At 36.3% G+C, this 20725-nt stretch overlaps 1 protein-coding gene across 2 annotated transcripts in view; it reads left to right on the top strand.

The window, feature by feature from the left end:
• The first annotated feature begins 4909 nt into the window (after nt 1–4909).
• ARHGAP12 (Rho GTPase activating protein 12) overlaps nt 4910–20725 on the top strand; it is a 108677-nt gene continuing 92861 nt past the window's right edge. For both annotated transcript variants that reach the window (XM_044679707.1, XM_044679706.1), the window contains exon 1: nt 4910–5648. In XM_044679707.1, coding sequence (XP_044535642.1) covers nt 4974–5648 — 675 coding nt within the window. In that variant the 5' untranslated portion in view covers nt 4910–4973. The remainder of the gene's footprint in view (nt 5649–20725) is intronic.

The following is a 20725-nucleotide window of genomic DNA, read 5'->3' as shown; positions in this document are numbered from 1 at the left end:
GAGGGGATGTGGCAAAATTGGGACATTAATGCATTGCTGGTGGAGTTGCGAACTGATCCAACCATTCTGGATGGCAATTTGGAACTATGCTCAAAGGGCTATAAAAGAACGTCTACCCTTTGATCCAGCCATACCATTGTTGGGTTTGTACCCCAAAGAGATCATAGATAGACAGACTTGTATGAAAATATTTATAGCTGCGCTTTTTGTGGTGGCAAAGAACTGGAAAAGGAGGGTATGTCCTTCAGTTGGGGAATGGCTGAACAAATTGTGGTATATGCTGGTGATGGAATACTATTGTGCTCAAAGGAATAATAAACTGGAGGAATTCCATGTGAACTGGAGAGACCTCCAGGAACTGATGCAGAGTGAAAGGAGCAGAGCCAGAAGAACACTGTACACAGAGACTGATATACTGTGGTAGAATCGAATGTAATGGATTTCTGTACTAGCAGCAATGTAATGACACAGGACAGTTCTGAGGAACTTATGGTAAAGAACACTACCCACATTCAGAGGAAGATCTGCAGGAGAGGAAACATAGAAGAAAAACAACTGCTTGAACACATGGGTCAAGGTGGACATGATTGGGGATGTAGACTTGAAACTACCACACCAATGCAACTAACAACAATTTGGAAATAGGTCTTGATCAATGACATATGTTAAAACCAGTGGAAATGTGCATCGGCCATGGGTGGGGGGAGTTCGGGTGGTGAAGGGGAAAGTAGGAGCATGAATCATGAAACCATGTTAAAAATGAATATTAATAAATGTTTTAAAAAAGACGTATAGAATGAATACATCAGAATCAGGATGCTTCTTGGCTATTAACATGAAAAGCTATTTCTAACTTTCCAAACTTTATTAAATATATTACCACATAATGTTTACACATCATGTCATAGGCATACACATCATATCATACATACATATTTCATATCACATTTAAATATAAATTATATCATTATACATCATCACATACATCATATCATTATAATCAGCTTACTTCCTCACCCTCTTTTTAAGTATATTCCTTCTATCTTCTTTACTACTAAGAGTAATTTTTGAGAATTACAGATATCTTCTTTCCGTGTAGAAATATAAACATTTGACCTTGAGTCCCTTAAATTTTCTCTTTCTTACTGACCTTTTTAGGCTTCTCTTGTTTCTTGTGTTTGGACATCAAATTTTTTGTTTAGGTCTGGCTTATTCAGGAATACTTGAATCTTCTATCTTATTGAATGTCCATTTTTTCTCCCTGAAAGAATATATTCAGTTTTGTTGGATAGGTGAAATCTTTCACCCTTCCTGAATATCATATTTTATGCCTTCCTATCCTTTAATGTAGAATCTGCTATGATCCTGTATGATCCTGATTATAGCTCTATGGTATTTGAAATATTTCTTTCTGGCTGCTTACAGTATTTTATCCTTGTCTTAGGTACTCTTGGATTTAGTTATTACATTCCTAGAAGTTGTCTTTTGAGGGTTTCTTTCTAGAAGTGATCTGTGAATTCTTTCAATTTCAATTGTATTTTCTTGTTAGAGAATATCTGGGTAGTTTTCTTTGATAATTTCTTGTATTATGATGTCCAAGTTTTTTTCTTGATCATGACTGTCAGGTAGTCTAATAATTCTCAAATTGTCTCTCTTGGATCTATTTTCCAGGTCAGTTGTTTTTTCAATAAGATATTTTATGGTTTTCTGTTTTTTCATTCCTTTGATTTTACTTTGTTTCTTGATTTCTCATGAAATAATTCATTTCTAATTGCTCAGTTTTAATTTTTAAGGCATGATTTTCCTCTGCCAATTTTTGTTTTTCCAGTTGGTCCATTTCTTCTTGCATCGCTTTCATTTCTCTTCCCCACTTTTCCTTTGCCTTTCATAATTGGTTTTTGAAGTGTTTTTTGAGCTCTTCCAGAATCTGTGTCCAATCCATATTTTTCTTTTGGACTTTGTGTGTGTTTGCTTTGATTTTACTGTCCACTTCTGTTTCTGTACCTTGCTCTTTGTCTCCATAAAAATTCTTTTAGAGTTAGATGCTTTTTTTATTGCTTGCTCATTTTTCCTACCTTTTTGTAGGTATGCTCTGTTTTCTGGGAGGTTAGGATACCCTCTTAAACTTCAGTCTTTCCTTGATGCTTATTTTCTGAGTTTCTGCCAGTTTTAGTTCTTCCAAGGTGGTATGATGGCCTGAGGGCTAGGAGCTCTGGCCTCCTCTCTGTGCTGATTCAGTTAACCTGTGAGATGCTGATAGCTTAAAGTCTTGGCTCAGGCTTGAATGTAAGCTTTTGATCTCACTTTGAGCTTGATCAGGTCAGTGACTGCTCAAATTCTAGCCCGAGGCTTAGGGGTAAGTTTTTGGTCTCACTGTGTACTTGATCCAATCAGGTACACAGTTGATTGCCCTGTCATGGATCTCCACCCTGAGCCCCTGGCAAAAAGATCCAGACTTGCCCCCACCCCACCCCCACTCCCTTGGGTCAGTCAACTACCCCAAACTGGGATCTGTGTCCTTGCCCCAGGCTCTGAGTGGGATTCCTGGCTTCCACTAAGCCTACACAGATCAGCCTACTTTAGCATGTAGACCTGGGCTAGGATTCCAGACTTCACCACAGGTTTGAAATTTCAAGGGATGTGCATTGGTTTGCACCTCTATTTGTCCAGGCAGGGTCTCATGGTCTGGATGTTGGTTTGGGCTTTCATTCCAAACCTGGGACAGCAGGATTTTGTGGTTTGTGGGGTGGGGTGAAGTGGTTTCCTCTTGGCTTGCTCTTCCCTCCTTGCTACAGCCTTTTGCTGGCTCTGCTCTCCTCTCACCCCCGTGCCCCAGATGTTCTCTGCCTACCTTTTGGGTTTTTCTTTTCTTGAAAGTTGTTCTTCTCTGTCTTCTTGTTGGTTCTTTCACTCCTGTATTTTTTTTTTTAAACCCTTGTACTTCGGTGTATTGTCTCATAGGTGGAAGATTGGTAAGGGTGGGCAATGGGGGTCAAGTGACTTGCCCAGGGTCACACAGCTGGGAAGTGGCTGAGGCCGGGTTTGAACCTAGGACCTCCTGTCTCTAGGCCTGACTCTCACTCCACTGAGCTACCTAGCTGCCCCCTCCTGTATTTGTTTTGTGGCGATATTTAAATATTGATTAGAGAGGATTCTGATGGTGACTTGGAACTTCTCTACCTTACTCCGCCATCTTGGCTCTGCCTCGCCCCCCCCAACTCCTCCCACACCCTGCTCCTCCATTATGTCTATGTTTGTTACACAAAGTAACATTCATTTTCCTAGGTAGATTATTCTATGTGTTAATTTTGGATCATGTTGTCTTAAGATGTTCTGTGGGCTAACAGGTATTTCCCCGGAAAGCCTCTAATATTTTCCAGCAGAAAACTTAGCATTATTTGGAGTTTATACTTGTCTGTAAATATGTCTAAAAAAGGTTTGAAGGGGTGCTTCAGAGGGAGAGATAGTCAAGCAAGTTGAACCGTCTTCTTTTTTTCACTCTTTCAATGATAGTGTTGATCATTGCTTGTAACCAATTAAGAAGCTTAACGTGTGTGTAATTCATAGAGCAGTGATGGTGAACCTTTTAAAGACCATGAGCTGTGCCACCCCTCTCCCCACGTGTGCCTTGCCCCCCTAAGTGCTGTGCCCTGCCCCCCTACCCAGTGCATCCCTTTCCACCCCACTACCCTACAGAGGGGAGGAAGAAAGGGCTCCTGTTGGGCTGCAGAGGGTTGGGGGAAGTGAGGAATGTCCTCAGTGAGTATAGAGAGGAGGAGGGGAATGGCCTGAGTGCTTTCTTCCCTCCAGCTCTACCTACCACCTCTTTTACCTATCCTCCTATGCATTCCCATTGGGCTGTTGGTCAGAGGGGTAGGGGATGTGAAAAAATGTCATCAGGTACATTGGAGAGGGGGAGGGGAGCAGCTCTACCTGAGTCTGCTTTTTCTAGCAATGAATTGGGGGGGGGGAAGTGGCCCATATGCCCACAGGGCTTTGCCTGCCATCTTTACAGTGTGTGCCATAGGTTTGTCATCTTGCCATAGAGAATCATTCCTTTACAAGATACATATGCCCTCATTCCTTTTGGAAAGAGACAGTAAATTCCAAATATTTATATCTAAGAAAACTGAGATTATGCTTCAACTTTTAATGTTTTGGGGCTTGATCATAATCCCAAATCCCTTCAACCTTTCAATTTCATGTTCATATTAGAAAAGTCTTGAAATGATCATAGGCATTATACTCTATTGCAGGTGTTCTTAACTTGGGGTCTGTGAGGTTTTTTTTAAAGCTTGATAGCGATTTCAATATAATTAGTTTCCTTTGATGTACTTTGTATTTTTTTATGCATTAATTTTAATTAAATTTAAATTCTTTGAAGGGATCCATAGACTTTATCAGACTATCAAAATGGTCCATGTCACACAAAAAGTTAGGAACTACTTCTTTTTCTCCTAGAACATGTTCTAAGTATTTAGCTTATTTTATGGTTTATTTTTATCTGTATTTTAAAATATTTTTCCATGTTTATATGATTCATTTTCTTTCCCTCCCCCTCCTAGAACTGACAAGCAATTCCACTGGGTTGTACTAATGTTATCACTTGATACCTATTTCCATATTATTATTTTTGCTATAGAGTGATCTTTTAAAGCCTAAATGTTTTTTCTTAATACTCTTGGAGCATATAGGGTTAAAATGTATTTTTAAAGTATATTTTCATCTTGATAAGTGTGCAACATATATGTACATGTTATATGTAATGTATTTAATTTGTTACGTTTCTGGAGTTTAAGATAAATATAGATCATTTATTAAGTAGCTTGAATTATGATAGCTTGTGTTTGTTATGCTATATTAACTTTTTTCTTTTATTCTCTTTCAAAACAGAAGTAGCCTTCTTGAGTCCAGATCTCCAGAAGTCATAATGTGTGCTTTTTTCCTGGAGAGGTGAATGATACAGAATAAAAATGGCAGATAGAAGCGGGAGGACCATTCCAGGACAAGTTTATATTGAAGTGGAGTACGACTATGAATATACAGCAAAGGACAAAAAGATTGTAATAAAACAAGGCGAGCGGTACCTCTTGGTGAAAAAGACAAATGATGACTGGTGGCAAGTCAAAGCAGATGAAAATTCCAAGCCTTTTTATGTTCCAGCACAGTATGTGAAGGAAGTAGCTCGCAAAGCACTGATGCCACCTGTTAAACCTGGAGCTGGACTACTAAATAATTCCACAAAAATGACTCAGAGCTTACATCTTCAGAGATCTACAGAAAATGTGAATAAATCACCTGAACTTTCAAGTTTTGGGAAGTCATCATCTATTCAAATAACAGGTCTTGTTCATGATGCTAATCAGAATTTTGGACCAAATAGTAGCTCAGGTCAAACTGTTGGTTTAGGTTTAGACCTTGTCCCTAACAATGGAAAATTTAACAATGACTCACAGTCTCCTAAAGTTTCTAGCCAGAGTAGGACACACTTATTTGGTCACTTTTCCGGTCCAGAGTTCATTGATGTAGAGAAAACCAGCTTTTCTCAAGAACAGTCTTGTGATTCGGCTGGTGAAGGTTCAGAAAAGGTCCATCAAGATTCTGAATCTGGTGATGAGCTGAGCAGTAGTTCTACTGAACAGATACGGGTAAGCTTGAAATTACAACTGATGGAAGTAATATTTCTGTTCCCTAAAAATGTTTTTCATTTGATTTTGTACATCTCCTATTTAAATCTGTACATTTGTACATTTTCAATTTAAATTTGAAGATTAAGAAGAATTTGAACTTTTCTCTGCTGTGCTCAACCTCATGTGAATTGTGTCCTGGTTTAAAGAACTAGAAAAGTGGATAATCTTTGTAGGTATCATTAAATAATATGGACCTTGCTGAAATATTTTGTTTTTGATTTTGCTTGTACAGAAAATATTTAATTTCTGTGTTGTAAAAATCTTTTTTAGTAGGATCAACCCAGTATTCTAATTTAGGCCATTTTGAATTGTTTAGCTAATTATGGCACTCCTTAGGGTTGTTGCCTCATTTTCAGATAGGTTCTTTTTTGCTCAAAAACTAAAACCTTTTACTAGCTATTTTCACACTTTTTAGTAGCCTTTTGAGAGGCATCTGATAAAAATGAGTTCAACTAATAGATTAAAGGAATATTCTGCCAGGCAAGTTTTATTAATATTAATATCTGCTGACAATTAAAAAAAAAAGACCTTGTCTGATTTCCTCCAGAGACTTGGTTTTTTTCCAATTTACTTATCTCACATGTACAGAAAACACTTAAAACAGGTACATAAAGTAATCTTGAGTTTGGACAAATTAATTAATCCCATGATTTTAAATGAATTTTAAAACTGATGTGATTTTTGTTGTAATAATGGAAAACAAAGACAATAAATTGTAGACTTAATGTATCTAAAAGACTTGCAGAACTTTGAGATGATAAGCGGACCCATAGTTTCATTGGAACAGGGAACTCCCAGGTGGGAAAACTTTCTACCAATGTGGGTTGTTACCTTCTCTGCAACTTGCTTATAGTCTTAGAGTCATCTAGAGCACTGAGAGATTAAGTGATTTGTCCAGTCACATGGCCAAGATGTATCAGAGATGAGACCTGAATCCAGGTCTCTCTGGCCTTCTGGCTGGCTTTCAAGCTGCTCCATCTCTAATTAAAATTCTACATTTGGTAAGTAATAAGACCATATTGGTGGGCAGAAAAGTTCTTAGGTTGAAATAGAATTTAATTTTTATTTGTTCTCCTTAGCATGATTTTATTGTGCACATTCTAAATATTTAGTTTTCTAATGACATTTTGGATTGGGGGAAAAAATTGGAAAAATTGTATTTATGTGTTAATTTTAGAACAGGTTAGTTACACAAAATAGTCATATCAGCTTTCCTTAACAACATGCTTTTACCAGTTTTTACCTTAGTATATCCATGCTATATAGGCATTGCATGATGTAGGCTAGAATAATATTTCTCAACATTTCTTAGCCTGTGACATACTGGTGAACTTGTCAGGACACATGCTAGAACGTGTGTGTTTTCTAACTCAATCTAGCTGTCTGCCAGTCCAGTGATCTGCCTCACATTATATACATATGCAGATTGGCTTTCCCTGATACAGTTCTGAGTCTATTAAAGCATATATTCATTCTACTGTTTGCTTTTTCTCCATGGTATATGTCCACTTTTTTCACAACTCATAATACCAAATTCCTGATCTTATTCTCCATGCCACCTCCTTTTGTCAGGCTTAAGGACTTGGATATTTGTACTGATGAACTTTATAATAACTTGCCCATACAAATCTTCTGCTGATGACTTCCTTTTCCTCTTACTATATCTACACATCATTGTAGACAAGACCTGAAGTTTTAAGATTCCACTATCTCACCTATCTTTCCTCTACCTTCCTCACACCAAATCTACTCTTTGCCTTTATCATGACCTTTTGTCCCTCAACTCATTATTCTTCAGTCTGACTTCACTTTTTTCCATATCCTATATTGAACTGATGGTCTGCCATTTTAATGCTTTTACTGTAGGAGTGCTTATCTCTATATAACCCTCAGAATTTAATATCTCTACTTCTGGATCAAATAAAGGCACAAAATTAAGATAACTTCACCACTACAAGTCTGGTGAGATATCTTAACTGAGCCTAGCCTGCTACTTAACAACCCATGTAATCTAACCTTATTAACTCCCCATCTCATTTTGTCAGGTGACTACTCCAAAACTTTTCCTTTCCTCTCCCCCGAAGTTTGTTTCTTCTCTGGGGATTAAAAAAAAGAGGTGTGCTTATATATGTATGTAGTAGATGATTTGACTTCTTATAACACCAAAATTGAGATTGAGATGAGTTTCCTCTGCTCCTTTTCTGTATTCTTCAACCATTCTCAGCGTCCTCATCTATTAACTTGGTCACATTGCTTCCTGGTTTCTCCAGAATTTGGCTCCAACAATCATTCCTTTTTAGCTACCTCTAGAGCTTTGGAAGGTCAAATGACTTCCCTGGGATCACCTAACTAGTATGTGTCAGAGATGGAGCTTGAACCCAGGTTTCCCTGACTTTAAGATTGGTGCTCTCCACTGAACCATGTTGTGTCTAAAAGAATATTGATATGAAGGATGGCTTTCTGTTTTAGGGATAGGAAGGCTTGGGATCTTTGAAGTAGTTGGATGATTTCCTAGATGTATTCAAGCCTTCTCTCTTCTTGTTCATTGTCTGTCTGCAGTGCCAATCAAAGTTGTTGGTATTGATGGAATACCTATCTTGAATCGCCAACTGCACATTGTAGTACTGATGGGAAAAGAAGGTGGACTGGTCACATAGCAAGGTAGAGAATGACAGGACCTCGTCTGAGTACTCCACTGAGACTTGTCAAAAGGAAGCAAGAAAACCCTCCAGCATGTTGGGTGGATTCCCAAGTGAACTTACAGATGTGAAATGAGTAGGCCTGGGTGGATTGTCGTCTGTATTGTGGCAGCAATTTACAAACTAATTAAGTCACAAATCCACTTGAGTATTGAATTTAGAAGGAACTTAGGTCTAGTTCAACTGCCATATTTTACATGATAGGCCACTGAGAGAGGGCAGCTGCACAGCAGCGTCACCAAGACTGGATTCACATACTTCTTTCTATACTGTGCTGAAGGCTCTTGTGTTCGGTTCTTGGCACTGCAATTTAGGAAAGACATTGATATATCCTGTACAGTGCACAGAGCAGCAAGAATGAGGAATGGTCTTGGGTCCATGCCTCATGAGGATTGGTTGAAAGAGCTGAGAATGTTTTCCACAGAAGAGAAGACTTGGGAGTAGAAGATCAGAGGAATCATAGCTATCTTCAGTATATAGCTATCTTCAGTAGTCGAAAGGCTGCCTTGTGGAAGAAGGATTAGGCTTGTTTTTGACTCTAGAAGGCAGAAGTAGGGGTAGTATGTATAGTTCTGCCTGGGTGACAAATTGTTAGGTACATTTTAGAGGAGATTCTTTTTCTGGTGTGGTGGGGCTAGATGGTTGCTAAGGTCACTTGTGATATTCTATAATTCTGATTCTTGTTCTTACACTTTTGAAGACTTGCTTTTCATTGAATGCTGCCATATTGAATTCCATTCTCATCTAGATATAAGACAAGGCCATGGCTAGAAATTTTCTTAAGTAACCTTCTGTTTTTGTTCTTATAGAAGTATAAAGGTTTGCTTTTTGATTTTTTTTTTGTTAGGGGATAGATTTAAACTTAGAACATTGATTATTGTTTTTAATTTTAAAATGCAGTTATTTTCTCATATATGGTCTTTGTTGAGAGAGCCCTCCTTTATAATAAAGAGAAATCGTTCAGTAACATCAACTGACACAGCGTCCATCTGGCAGTACAGTAAGCAGCACCCAATATCTATTGTCCCCAACTACTATAATAAAGGAGTGAGTTATGATTCATCATCTGTTCTTCAGGATCAATATTGTTCATTTGTATTAAAGTTTGAATTTTAATTACAACTAGTCATTTTAGAAGCTTCATGGTATAGGTAGAAATAGGACTGAACTTAAAAAGCTTTTAGTTTCAGCCTAGGTTCTATCACTTACCAGGCCAATGACTTTGGACAAATCATTTAATTCTTTGGACTTCAATTTAGTCATCTGCAAAAATGAGGAAATAATACCTTATCTGTTGTTTACAAGTGAACTGGGTTTGTTGTTTTGCAGCCAGTTGGCATAAACAAATCCCTGCTCTGATCAGTCTACATTCTGCTTTTCTCTCTATAATTTGCTGAATTTCCTATCAGGGAGTCTCCTGCCATTCTGCTCAACAGCCTGACTGTTAGCTTCCCCTTTCCTTCTTACTTAGGAAATTCAGTGTCAGCAACCTTCTCTTTCCCCAAACTCTTGTTAAAGTTACTGTAAAATACTTTTAAGCTTTCATAAGGAAATGACAAATACTCTTTGCTGCATTGTTGGAGATACTTGGCCTATAGATTTTATTTTTCTATTTAAGAAGCTAGCTTTTCTTTTAGATGCTTGTTTTTTTTCTTTTTTCTTTTGACTTTGAAGAACTAAGTTTTATTTTGTCAAGCTCTTTATTCCTGAGTCCTTAGGTGACCTGATTTATTGAATCTTATTATGTATGGATTTTTTTAAGAGTATGTTGCAGCTACTTTTTTTTAGCTACTTCAAAAAAAAACCAGTCAACAGTCAGTTGATTATCTTGAAACTAAGTATTGTTATTCAACTTTAATATATTCATATTAGCTAATAAATACGCAGCACTCAGATAGAGGCTAGGGGAGACATAAAGGACCTACTACCTTCTTATGATAGACATGTTGCTTTGACATCCTATTATAACAGTTTACAATTATATTTTTATTTAAATTGATTACACTGTCCATTTTACATATTCTCAAGGATAATTTATTCTAGCTGAAAAGCAACTGAATGTCATTAAAGTTTTAAGGCAATTCGTTGTCTCTTATTTTCAAGTTTCAGCATTTTTCTTGATATGTGTGAGCATGTAGATGCAATTAATGACTCAGATTTATATAATGCTTTAATGTTTCTGAAGAACTTTCTTGACAACACTGAGGATACTTAGTGTGAATACTGTCATTTCCATTATGGAGTTGAGGAAATTGAGGCAAAGGCAGGTTAAGGAACTTGACTAATGTGGCAATGTATTTTTAAAATATATTTATCTTTTTCATTATATTTTCAATATGATGGAACAAGAATTACTACCTTCAAGGAGGTTATAACCCACTAGATGGTAACTGATGATTCATACAGTATGGACCCAGAGGTTTGCAAAGGCGTGTTGAACTAAAACAGTAATGGGTGCCTGGGGGGCCACATGCTGAATTAGAATACTCTTCATTATCTATGTTGTACAATATTTTTATTTATTTTATTAAATATTTCCCAGTTACTTTTCAAGCTGGTTCTCGCTGTATTTATCTGGACCATGAATCTGATACCTCTGTCATATTCTGTTGTTCAGTCCTGAAAACAATTCTGTGAGGGGAGAACTAAATTAACCATGTTTTGTACATGAAGGATCTGAGACACAGAGAAGTTAAGTGATTTTTCTGTAGTCATAAAGCCAGGATCAGGGTCTCCTTTGACTCATTTCAAGTCCAATGTCCTTTCCACTACACCAAGCTTCCCCTGAAAATCATGTTGAACCATGGTGGTGACTCTGAAGCCAAAGGGAGAGATGAGTAAAAGAGGTTTTGGGCACATATGGTAACCAAGGGGCAGGCAAGCCAGCCTTAGTTGATCAATAAGGCATGCAGGGAGAGGGAAGATGGTGTGTGCCAGACAAATCTCCAACCACCTCTCTCACTTTAATCACAACCTTTCCTCAGACCATGATGGAGGCTATCCAAGATTCCACAGACCATCAGCCTAGCATCCCTGATGGAGGAAGGACCTACCCTCTTTATCAACTACCTGCTAATTTCTTTGGGCAAATAAGCCTAATTATTCTGGGAATGGCAGCTCCCCTCTAAGACCACTGGTCCAGCTTTCAGCATCCCACCACCCTTAGTGGGGAAAGTAATTCCATTAGAAGTATACCCTAGAAACTTTCTGGGGAAGCTATAGCCCCTTCTTCCTAGCAAGCATAGCTCCTGAAGAACCAGAAAAAAATTCTTTCTACTGGAGAAAGTCTGGTTTACTAGACACACTAGTAAATGTGTCTCAATATCAGAAATTGATATAATTTTATTAGTGGAAATGATATTAAAGAGATGTATTAGGAAACTTTTTTGGGTGGGGGAGGCATTGTTTTCCATCTGACTTAGAGCTGAAATCTTCTGTGTTTGTTGTTTTCCCCATTAGATGTGAATTCCTTGAGAGCAGAGACTGTCTTACTTTTCTTTTTTTTTCTTTTTTCTTCTTTTTTCATAACCCTTACCTTCCATCTTTAGTCAATACTGTGTATTGGCTCTAAGGCAGAAGAATGGTAAGGGTAGGCAATGGGGGTCAAGTGACTTGCCCAGGGTCACACAGCTGGGAAGTGTCTGAGGTCAGATTTTTACCTAGGACCTCCCGTCTCTAGGGCTGGCTCTCAATCCACTGAGCTACCCAGCTGCCCCCCTGTTTTATTTTTCTCATTCATTCCTTAAAATGGACAAAAATGGTCAACTAATTGGAGGAAGAAGGAATGGTTTGTCCTGTGTTTTTAGTATATAGATTAAAATTATTTGAAGGAAAATTAATTTAAAAAACCTAATAAAAACGTAGGTCTCTTACATTGAATTATAGTATTAAGTAACTGGACATACACAGTGAACTATATTGTTGAATCAAGAGAAAGACATTGAGTATTTGAATGGGAGGAGGCAAGGTTTAGGGGGTAGTTATTGTTTAATGTTCAAACACTGGAGGATAGACTCTTATTTCTAAGTAATGTGTTTTTTAATAGAAGATGAGGTTTTCTAATTGACTCAGTGTGAAATGTTTTCCTTACATGAAAAATCTTGAAGTATCAGTGTATTTTACCATATTTTATCATGAACAAACAACTACTTTGAGTCTATAGGAAGATATCTTAAAAAACATTTAATTTACTACATAACAATATCATATAGGTATTATTGAATGTAAGAAAGGAGTAAAAGATTCATGGCATCTGGATAATTATTTCTTGGTATGTAGCTGGTCACATTTGTATGAATTGTGTTTATTTTTAATGATTTTGTTCTATATTCCTAATTAATTTGTAAGGTCAATGAAGACAAGGCTTCATAAATTTATCCCTCAGTATAGTGTCCTCTATATTACTGGTTTTGTTGATGATACTATTCAAGTAAAAGATGGTGGTTATTAGACCAAATTCTCTAACTTTCTCAAAACTCTGAAATACCCCAAAATGAGTGTTTTTTTTTCTGCAATACATTTTCTGTAGTGAGTTAAATATTAAGTTTTTTTTTTAATCACACCAGTTAAGTTGGGAAGCATAAGTTCTGATTTGTAACAATATATCTTCTTGTTATAAATGATGTTGAGCTAGAACTCTCAAGTTTGGCCAAGCCAATAAATTCTGAATTCATCTGATTGTCCCTCTCAGCTAGCAAACATCTTTTCTACAAGAATTTTGTTGTTATTCACTCATTTCAGTCATGTCTGACTCTTTGTGATCCTATTTGGAGTTTTCTTGATGTTGGAGGGGTTTGCCAATTCATTTTACAAATGAGAAAACTGAGGTAAGCGGGGTAAAGTAACTTGCCCAGGGTCAAACAGCTACTAAGGGTCTGAATCCAGATTTGAACTCATGCAGATGAATCTTCCTGACTCCAGACCCAGAACTCTATCCACTATGCCATCTAGCTGCCCTTCCACAAGAATAACCCATCTCAAATAAAACAGTTGCTTAAAAATAGTAACAAGGTCAAAAATATTTGTTTATATTTTAACTCCCTCAACCCTGCCCCCCCACCCCTTATTTACCCCTTACAGCTCTTCTGCCTTGGAATCAATACACAATAATGATTCTAAGATGAAGTAAAAAGTTTAAAAAAAACAGAAAGAAGGAAGCAGAGTTGGATGGTTTGTTTTTAGGAAGCAAAACATTTTTACTGCCCTCAAGCCCATCTTTACAGGTACTCTTACAAATACTCTGAAAGTTTTCCTTAGCTGGCAGTTTGATCAATTCCCCCCAAACCATAATTTTATTATTTGTAGAGAATGAATTTTCCTTTTCCTTACCAGAGATGTAGCTAAAGTTGTACGATTTTAACTATTTCTTTTTGATAAAGCAATTATAAGGTTGTATAGTTATGAGAAGTGGGGCTTTAAAAAAGTTTTAATATAAAAATTTTAGTTCACAACATTTTTAGCATTGATGGATTTATTAATAATGTTTTTTAAAGTATTATTTCTCTGAGTTACTGAAGAAAGATTGTTTAGCTACAAGTTATAGTTAACCAGTGAAGAGCTTGGAGCTCCTAGACTTAACAGTCCATTGATGACATTTAGTCATTGGTGGTGGTGGTGGTGGTGAGGATGGAGAGTCCTTTTTTTTACAGTGATGCATCCTGGACTGTCTCCATCTGGGTCTGAGGGCAAATGAGTGGCAATAGTTTGATTTGCCTGGCATATTTCACCCTCTCCCTCAGGGTACATTGCTACTTCAGCAAATATTACTCTTATCTTGTCCTAATTTTATTTTGCATCTAGGGCAGGTATTGGGTTCCTATTTTTGACAATTGGGTGTGACAGCCTTTCTAGAGTTTTCAGTAATTTATGTTTAGTTAGATTGAATTTTAGATTTTCATTCTACTTAAGTTGGTATATTCACTAGCAGAACATGTGGACAAAAAACATTAGTGCTGTCTGTGATAAACCAGACTGTTTGTTCCTATGGGTAGCAATTACAAGTATAGCTCTCTTCTATTAAAAGAAACAAGACTTCTTTATATGACTTTCAGTATGTCTAAGCCTGAATAGTTGCATAGTCTTGCCCAGTTGAGAGAACACTGGGCTAGGAGTCAGGAAATCTGGACTATATTCCAGACTTTGCCACAGACTTGCTATGTGATCTTAGGAAGTCATTTAGGCAGTATCTACTGCAGTTAATTCAGAGTAAAAGAGCCTTCCACAACATCTGCCTGGTATGAGTTGGCAAAGTGTCAGATGGGCAGGGATAGATGAGTGTTATTTTCCCTTCCCCCCTTATAAAAATCTGATTTGGCTCAACTTATTATTGAGTGTATGGGTTACAGCCAGGATGAACCAGGAGTATTTGAAATAAAACAATGAGCATTAAAAACATTTTTTTCATATTCTTTAAAAATTAAAAAAATTCCAATAACATGATTGTTTGTTTTTAAAATTTTTGAGTTCCAAATTTTCTCCCTCCAATGAACATTTTATTAAAAACCCATTGTTCCAAGAATTATGCTAGGTCCTGAGAATGATTCTTGAAGTCATAAACAGTTCTGAGTCCCCATGCTTGGGCTTTTTCCTTTTCAGGAGCTCTCTCGAGCACTCCTGAGGAAACCTCTGGCCCATAGGCAATATCCAACTTTTGGACTAATTTTGCTTTGCACCTAAGGCAAATGCTAACTGGTATTATTCCTATTTATACCTTTTGAGGTGACAACCTTTAAAGGATTAGCCATAATTTGAGATTTTGAGTTGAGTTTTAGGTTGTTTCTGAGAGAAGGTGTTATTGGGAAAAGAAGTGAGAGGGATGAAGCTGAATCTGCTTCATAATTCTGGCTATGGTCAGACCTGTTTAAAATAGATGTATATGTTTTATTTGTTGCTTTTATTAATATGCTTTGAAAAGATTACCCCATCTTTAAAAATTAATGAAAACATAATTCTATAAATAAATATTTCATGAACTTTGATAATACTGAAATATTTAAGTATTAATATAATTTTGTATTTCTGTTTCTTTTCAAAGATATAGTAGAACTTGGTATATTTCTCTCCTTTTAAAAAATTTAATGACTTTAACTACCTTTTTTTCCTTCTGCCTTCTTAAGGAAATAGCTCTTGAAAGAAGTTCAAGATTTTAGCTTAGTTTTGGGGGCTAAAATCAGTCAAATCAGTAAGCAGTGGGCAATTGACTACTATGCATCAGTGAGAGGCAGTGGGTCTACAAATTCAAAGAATAAAAGAATCCTTACTCTCCAGGAGCTTGAAAATAAAGAAAATAAAGTATTGTGCTTAATTGATACTGGGACTCTTGAGGTTTGTGAATATTGTAGAAGACTTCAGAAGAAAGAGGAGAATAATAATGTGAGCTATTATTCACTTTGTAATTCAGTTCAACAAAGTGTGCATTGTATAATTTTTTTTCCCACGTTCATTTTCATTTGATCCTCACAACAAGCCTGTGAGGTAGGTAAGGCGAAGACATTATTATCCCATGCCTCTTTGAACAGAGGAAGCCACTGAGGTTCAGAAAAAGCTAAGTGACTTTGGCTTCTCCTTCCTGGTCTGCTGCTTTTCCCACTATACTTTGCTGAAACTGGGCACAACCCAGAATCAGTGTTGGAACCAAGATATAGATATTGCTGTGCCTTTTAGTAATTGTCAGAGTAAGTCATTAAGAACTGTCTGAAGGGGACAGCTGGTTAGCTCAGTGGATTGAGACTCAGGCCTAGAGATGGGAAGTCCTAGGTTCAAATCTGGTCTCAGACACTTCCTAACTGTATGACCCTGGACTAGTCACTTAACCCCCATTGCCTAGCCCTTACCTCTCTTCTGCCTTGGAACCAATATATATATATATGTATATATATTGGTTCCAAGGCAGAAGGTAAGAGGTTAAAAAACCTCTCTGGAGGAAAGAGATGAGCTTCTGTTTTTAGGAATTTGTTTTCTGTAAAATTGGCATATATAGGTTATTAATAGCTCACCTTTGTACTACTTTGTAAGGCACTTTAAGTGGAAATTTTTGAACAGTAAATGGAAAGTTGCATTTGTAGTTCTCAGAATTAACCTAACTTAATTGGGTAGAGCAGAGTTTTGTTTTATGTTTTTTTTTTAAGTTTATCTGAAGTTATTATTTCACTTAAGGCTGGCAACATATCTTTTTTTTAAATACTTCTTTTAGTGCAGCAGAGATTCCTACCCTGGGGTCCATGAACATATTTTTTAAAATACTATGATAACTATGTTTAAATATAATTAATTTCCTTTGTAATGGTGTGTATTTTTATGCATTTGAAAACATGATTCTGAGAACAGATCCCATAGACCAAGACTTAATTGGAGAAAGGTGTCTACAACACAAAAAATACAAAGAACCCCTTTTTGAGTGTATTTGACAAAAGAAATCTTATCTCTTGCTTTGGTAGAAGATGGAATGTTAAGTTGTTAGGTGGTAGCAATTGATAACTGCTTTTTAATTTCGGCTTTGTAATGTTGTGGAATTTGTTTTGATTTTTAGGTAACTGATTATTTGAAGCCACTTAGAGAATTAGCCTACAAATACCATAGGCACTATGAATTTTAATTTGTTACTAAGCATCTACCTTCTCATCTCTTAAAACCTTGCCCAAGACTATTTTAATTTTATTTTATCAACAAACTACTATTACATACAGTTTTTTTCCCTAGAATGGGTACATTTGGTAAATTAGAAGCTCCTAAAGTTAACTATTATTTAGCATTCATTTTAAAATTTGTAAAATGTTATAGAGATAACATTTTTCAGAATCTCATAAGTTAAAACCTTGTTCTCAGGAAGATCCCTGTATCATGCATATTTTATATGTGTATTATTTCAACAGTAATAATGATTGACAGACAGAACACTTAAAAGTTTTGTCATAAGTTGGTAAAAGTATTGTTATTTCTATTTTGCAAATGAGGAAATTGAGGCTCATATTTGTGACTTTTCGGTCTTAAGTATGTGTTAGAAGTAAGCTGAGTCCAGGTCCTCTTGAATGAAAAGTCCCACATTCTTCTATATTAGTCTTTTTTAAAAAAAATTCCGTTTACTTTATAGCCTTCAAAACTTAATAAGTATCTTATCTTAAAATTTATATTTTTTGCCTAAATTTAGGGAAATAAGAATATATATATATATACACACAAATATGTATAAAGAATGAATAAGATGCACTTTAATATTTCATTATACCACTGAACTGTGTTTTTACTGGGAAAATCCATGACAGAATGTTCTAAAAGTCTTGCCTTTTTTGACCATCTGAATGCTGATCTGAGTTAGCATTCAGTTCTCCAAAGGAGGGATGTCTGTTGTGATAATGGAAGTCAGTGTATCAAGTCATTGAATGCTGCCTCATCAGCATGAAACTGAACTAAGTCTTGCTATCTCAATGGTTACTTCCTTCTTAGGAGTTTTGTTTTCTTTGTTGACTGGCAAAGGCAAATGTTTTAATAATTTTAGATTATCACATTAAATAATAAAGCTTTCTCAATAAGTTTTTAGTATTTTTTTTAAATAATAATTTTCTTTAGTAATAAAATTCAGGATCAGAGTGTAGACTTAGAGCTGGAAGGATGAATCTAGCCGAGTATGCCTATACCTCAGGAAATTAAGGGCCAGAGAGGAAAAGAGATTTGTCCATTGCTAGTAAAGTGGCAGCTGCAGCTCTGGAATTAGAGGGCCTTTTATTTCAAGTTGGATATTTTTTCTGTTGTATCAAATTGTTTCCCAAAAGCTTGGAGGCAAAATTTGAACTTCAAGTACGACAGAAACCTGAGTTCCTCTTTCTTTTCAAGGAATCCAGAAGTGAGGAGAGATTTAGCTGATATTTATAATCAGCTCCAAGGTTTTTAAGGCATTTTACATGTTATTTTAAAAAATTCTACTTTGTTTTTGATACCTTTATTTCCAAATAATTTCAGAAATAACCAGTAATCTCTTGCTTGCCAAATCTAATGGCCTCTTCTTAAATCTCATCCTTCTAGGTGTCTCTTTGTGGACCCAGACACACCCCCATTTTTTCTTGAGTTTTTTGACATCTTTCTTTCTTGATTTGCCCACCCGTCTTAACACTACCTACTGGTTTCCTTCCCTCATTCTTCCTCGTGCTGCTCACTAATAGTTGCCAGATTTACCCCTCTTCCAAACTTATCTAGTCTTACTACTATTATGGTTATCAAACTTGCCACTCAGATTTGACATCTCAACATCATCGTATGTCTTGTCATTGCTAACTTCACAACACTTCTCATATAATGGTCCTTCATCACTACTCACAGGTCAACTACCCTAATTCAGGTCCTTATCCCTTCTTGCCTAAAATACTACAAAAGATTCTTTGATCTTCCTCTTGAGCCTCTTTCTACTCTAATCATCTTATTCTATATAACTTAACTACCAGAATAATTTTTCAAAAAGCTCAGGTCTGATCTTGTCACTCCTCTATTCACTAAACTCCAGTGACTCCTTGTCATCTCTAGGATCATCTATAAATTTCGGATTGACATTTAATCTCTTCATAATTTGTTCTCTTCATGTAATAACACTCCATTTTGTACCTTTGCACTGGCTATCCCCTGTGTCTGTAAAGTCATGCACACCCTTATCATCTTTGCCTATCCTTGCTTACCTTTAAGATTCAGCCCCAGAGCCATGTGCTACATGAAACTGTGTTATAGTTCTCCACCCCAACCTGCTTAGTGCTAACCCCAAAATGACTTTATATTTATTGTGTAGATGTCAAATATCTTGTATGTGTATATTTTGTCTCCACATCCACCCCACCTCCACCTTTGGAATGTCAGTTCCTTAAGGACAGAGAATTTTCAATTTTGTCTTTGTATCACTAGCATTTAACATGGTACCTAGCACATGGTCACCCAGAAAGTGCTTGTTGATTAATATACTTCTCTCCCTTCCCTAGTGATCCAATACTTTTAACAAACATTTAAAATGAAAGATGAAAAACAGTTCAATAAAGTCAACCCAGTCAGCAAGCGTCCTAGACATTATGCAGCATTCCATATCCATAGTCCCCTACCTCAGCAAAGACGGGAGGAAGGTGCATTTTCTTGATTCTTCTCAAGGGTCAAGCTTCATTGTTATGATTTGACATACTTCCATTTAAATAGTTGTTATTGTGTTTGTATTGTTTCTTTGATTTTCTTTCTTTATTCTGCATCAGTTCTCATAAGATTTCTAATGCTTCATAATTCTTCATGTATGACATTTCTTACAGCACAGTAGTATTCCATTCTATTCACATGTCGCATTTTAGCCATTCTTTAATTGATGGGCATCTCATTTGTTTCCAGTTATTTGCTATCACAGAAATTGTGGCTGGGTGATTGTTTTGTTGCATATAGGAACTTTTTAAAAACCTCTGAGATATAGATAGCTATTCTATATGTTATTTCATTTGATCCTCATAATAACACAGTGAGATAGGTATTATTCATATCTGAAGTTTAATTTCCATATTAACCAATACCTTTACCTAAATACAGTGGTTTATTATTACTTTAATAAAAAAATTTGTGGTTGCCTAGGTTTATGCAGTCAATCAGTCAACATGTATTAAGTGCCTACTGAGTTTCAGACTCTGCCAAGTTCTGGAAAAACTAACAAGACAAGACAGTTCTTGGTCTCAAGGAGCTTACTTATAGTCAAATGGAAGAGACAACATGTAAACAAATTTATACAAAGCAAGGCGTATACAGAATAAGTAGCAAATAATTAACACAAGGAAGGCATTAGAATTAAGAGGGTTTAGGGAAGGCTCCCAATAAAAGATAAGATTTTAGTTGGGACTTAAAGATGCCATGAAGGTGAATAGGTGGAAAGGAGGAGGGACAGGGCTCCAGGCAAATGGCAATACTTTTGTTTGAGATAGTTTCCAAAAGGTATCAAGGGGAAAAATGTCTAATTATCTTGGAACAGATTTGACATTGTATCAGAAACTTGTTTAAGAAGTGCTTCATGAATAGTATTGAATGGTCTTTTTAAAATTGGGATCTTATTTAATCATCATGCTTGCAAGATTGCTTAGTATTTAAAATAATTTATCTCTGAACTAAATTTCTCCAATTTTCTCCTCGAGTATTGTGGTCTGATTGATGTAGTTATTGTTGCCAATGATTCAGCAAGTTTTCCTTGCTCATTCGGTACTGCTTTTATTAAGTTTGTCACGGGATCCACTCGAAATGCTTTTTCCTGACTGTTTCACATATTAAGGATCAGCATAGGGTAGACATTGGTGTGTCAGAACTAAATCTATGGTTTAAAGTTAGTAACATCTGAACCCA

Source organism: Gracilinanus agilis, chromosome 5 (assembly GCF_016433145.1).
Source record: "Gracilinanus agilis isolate LMUSP501 chromosome 5, AgileGrace, whole genome shotgun sequence".
NCBI classification, from domain to species: domain Eukaryota; kingdom Metazoa; phylum Chordata; class Mammalia; order Didelphimorphia; family Didelphidae; genus Gracilinanus; species Gracilinanus agilis.
The sequence above is the reverse complement of the archived record's forward strand: the minus strand, read 5'-3'. Positions and strand labels throughout refer to the sequence as shown.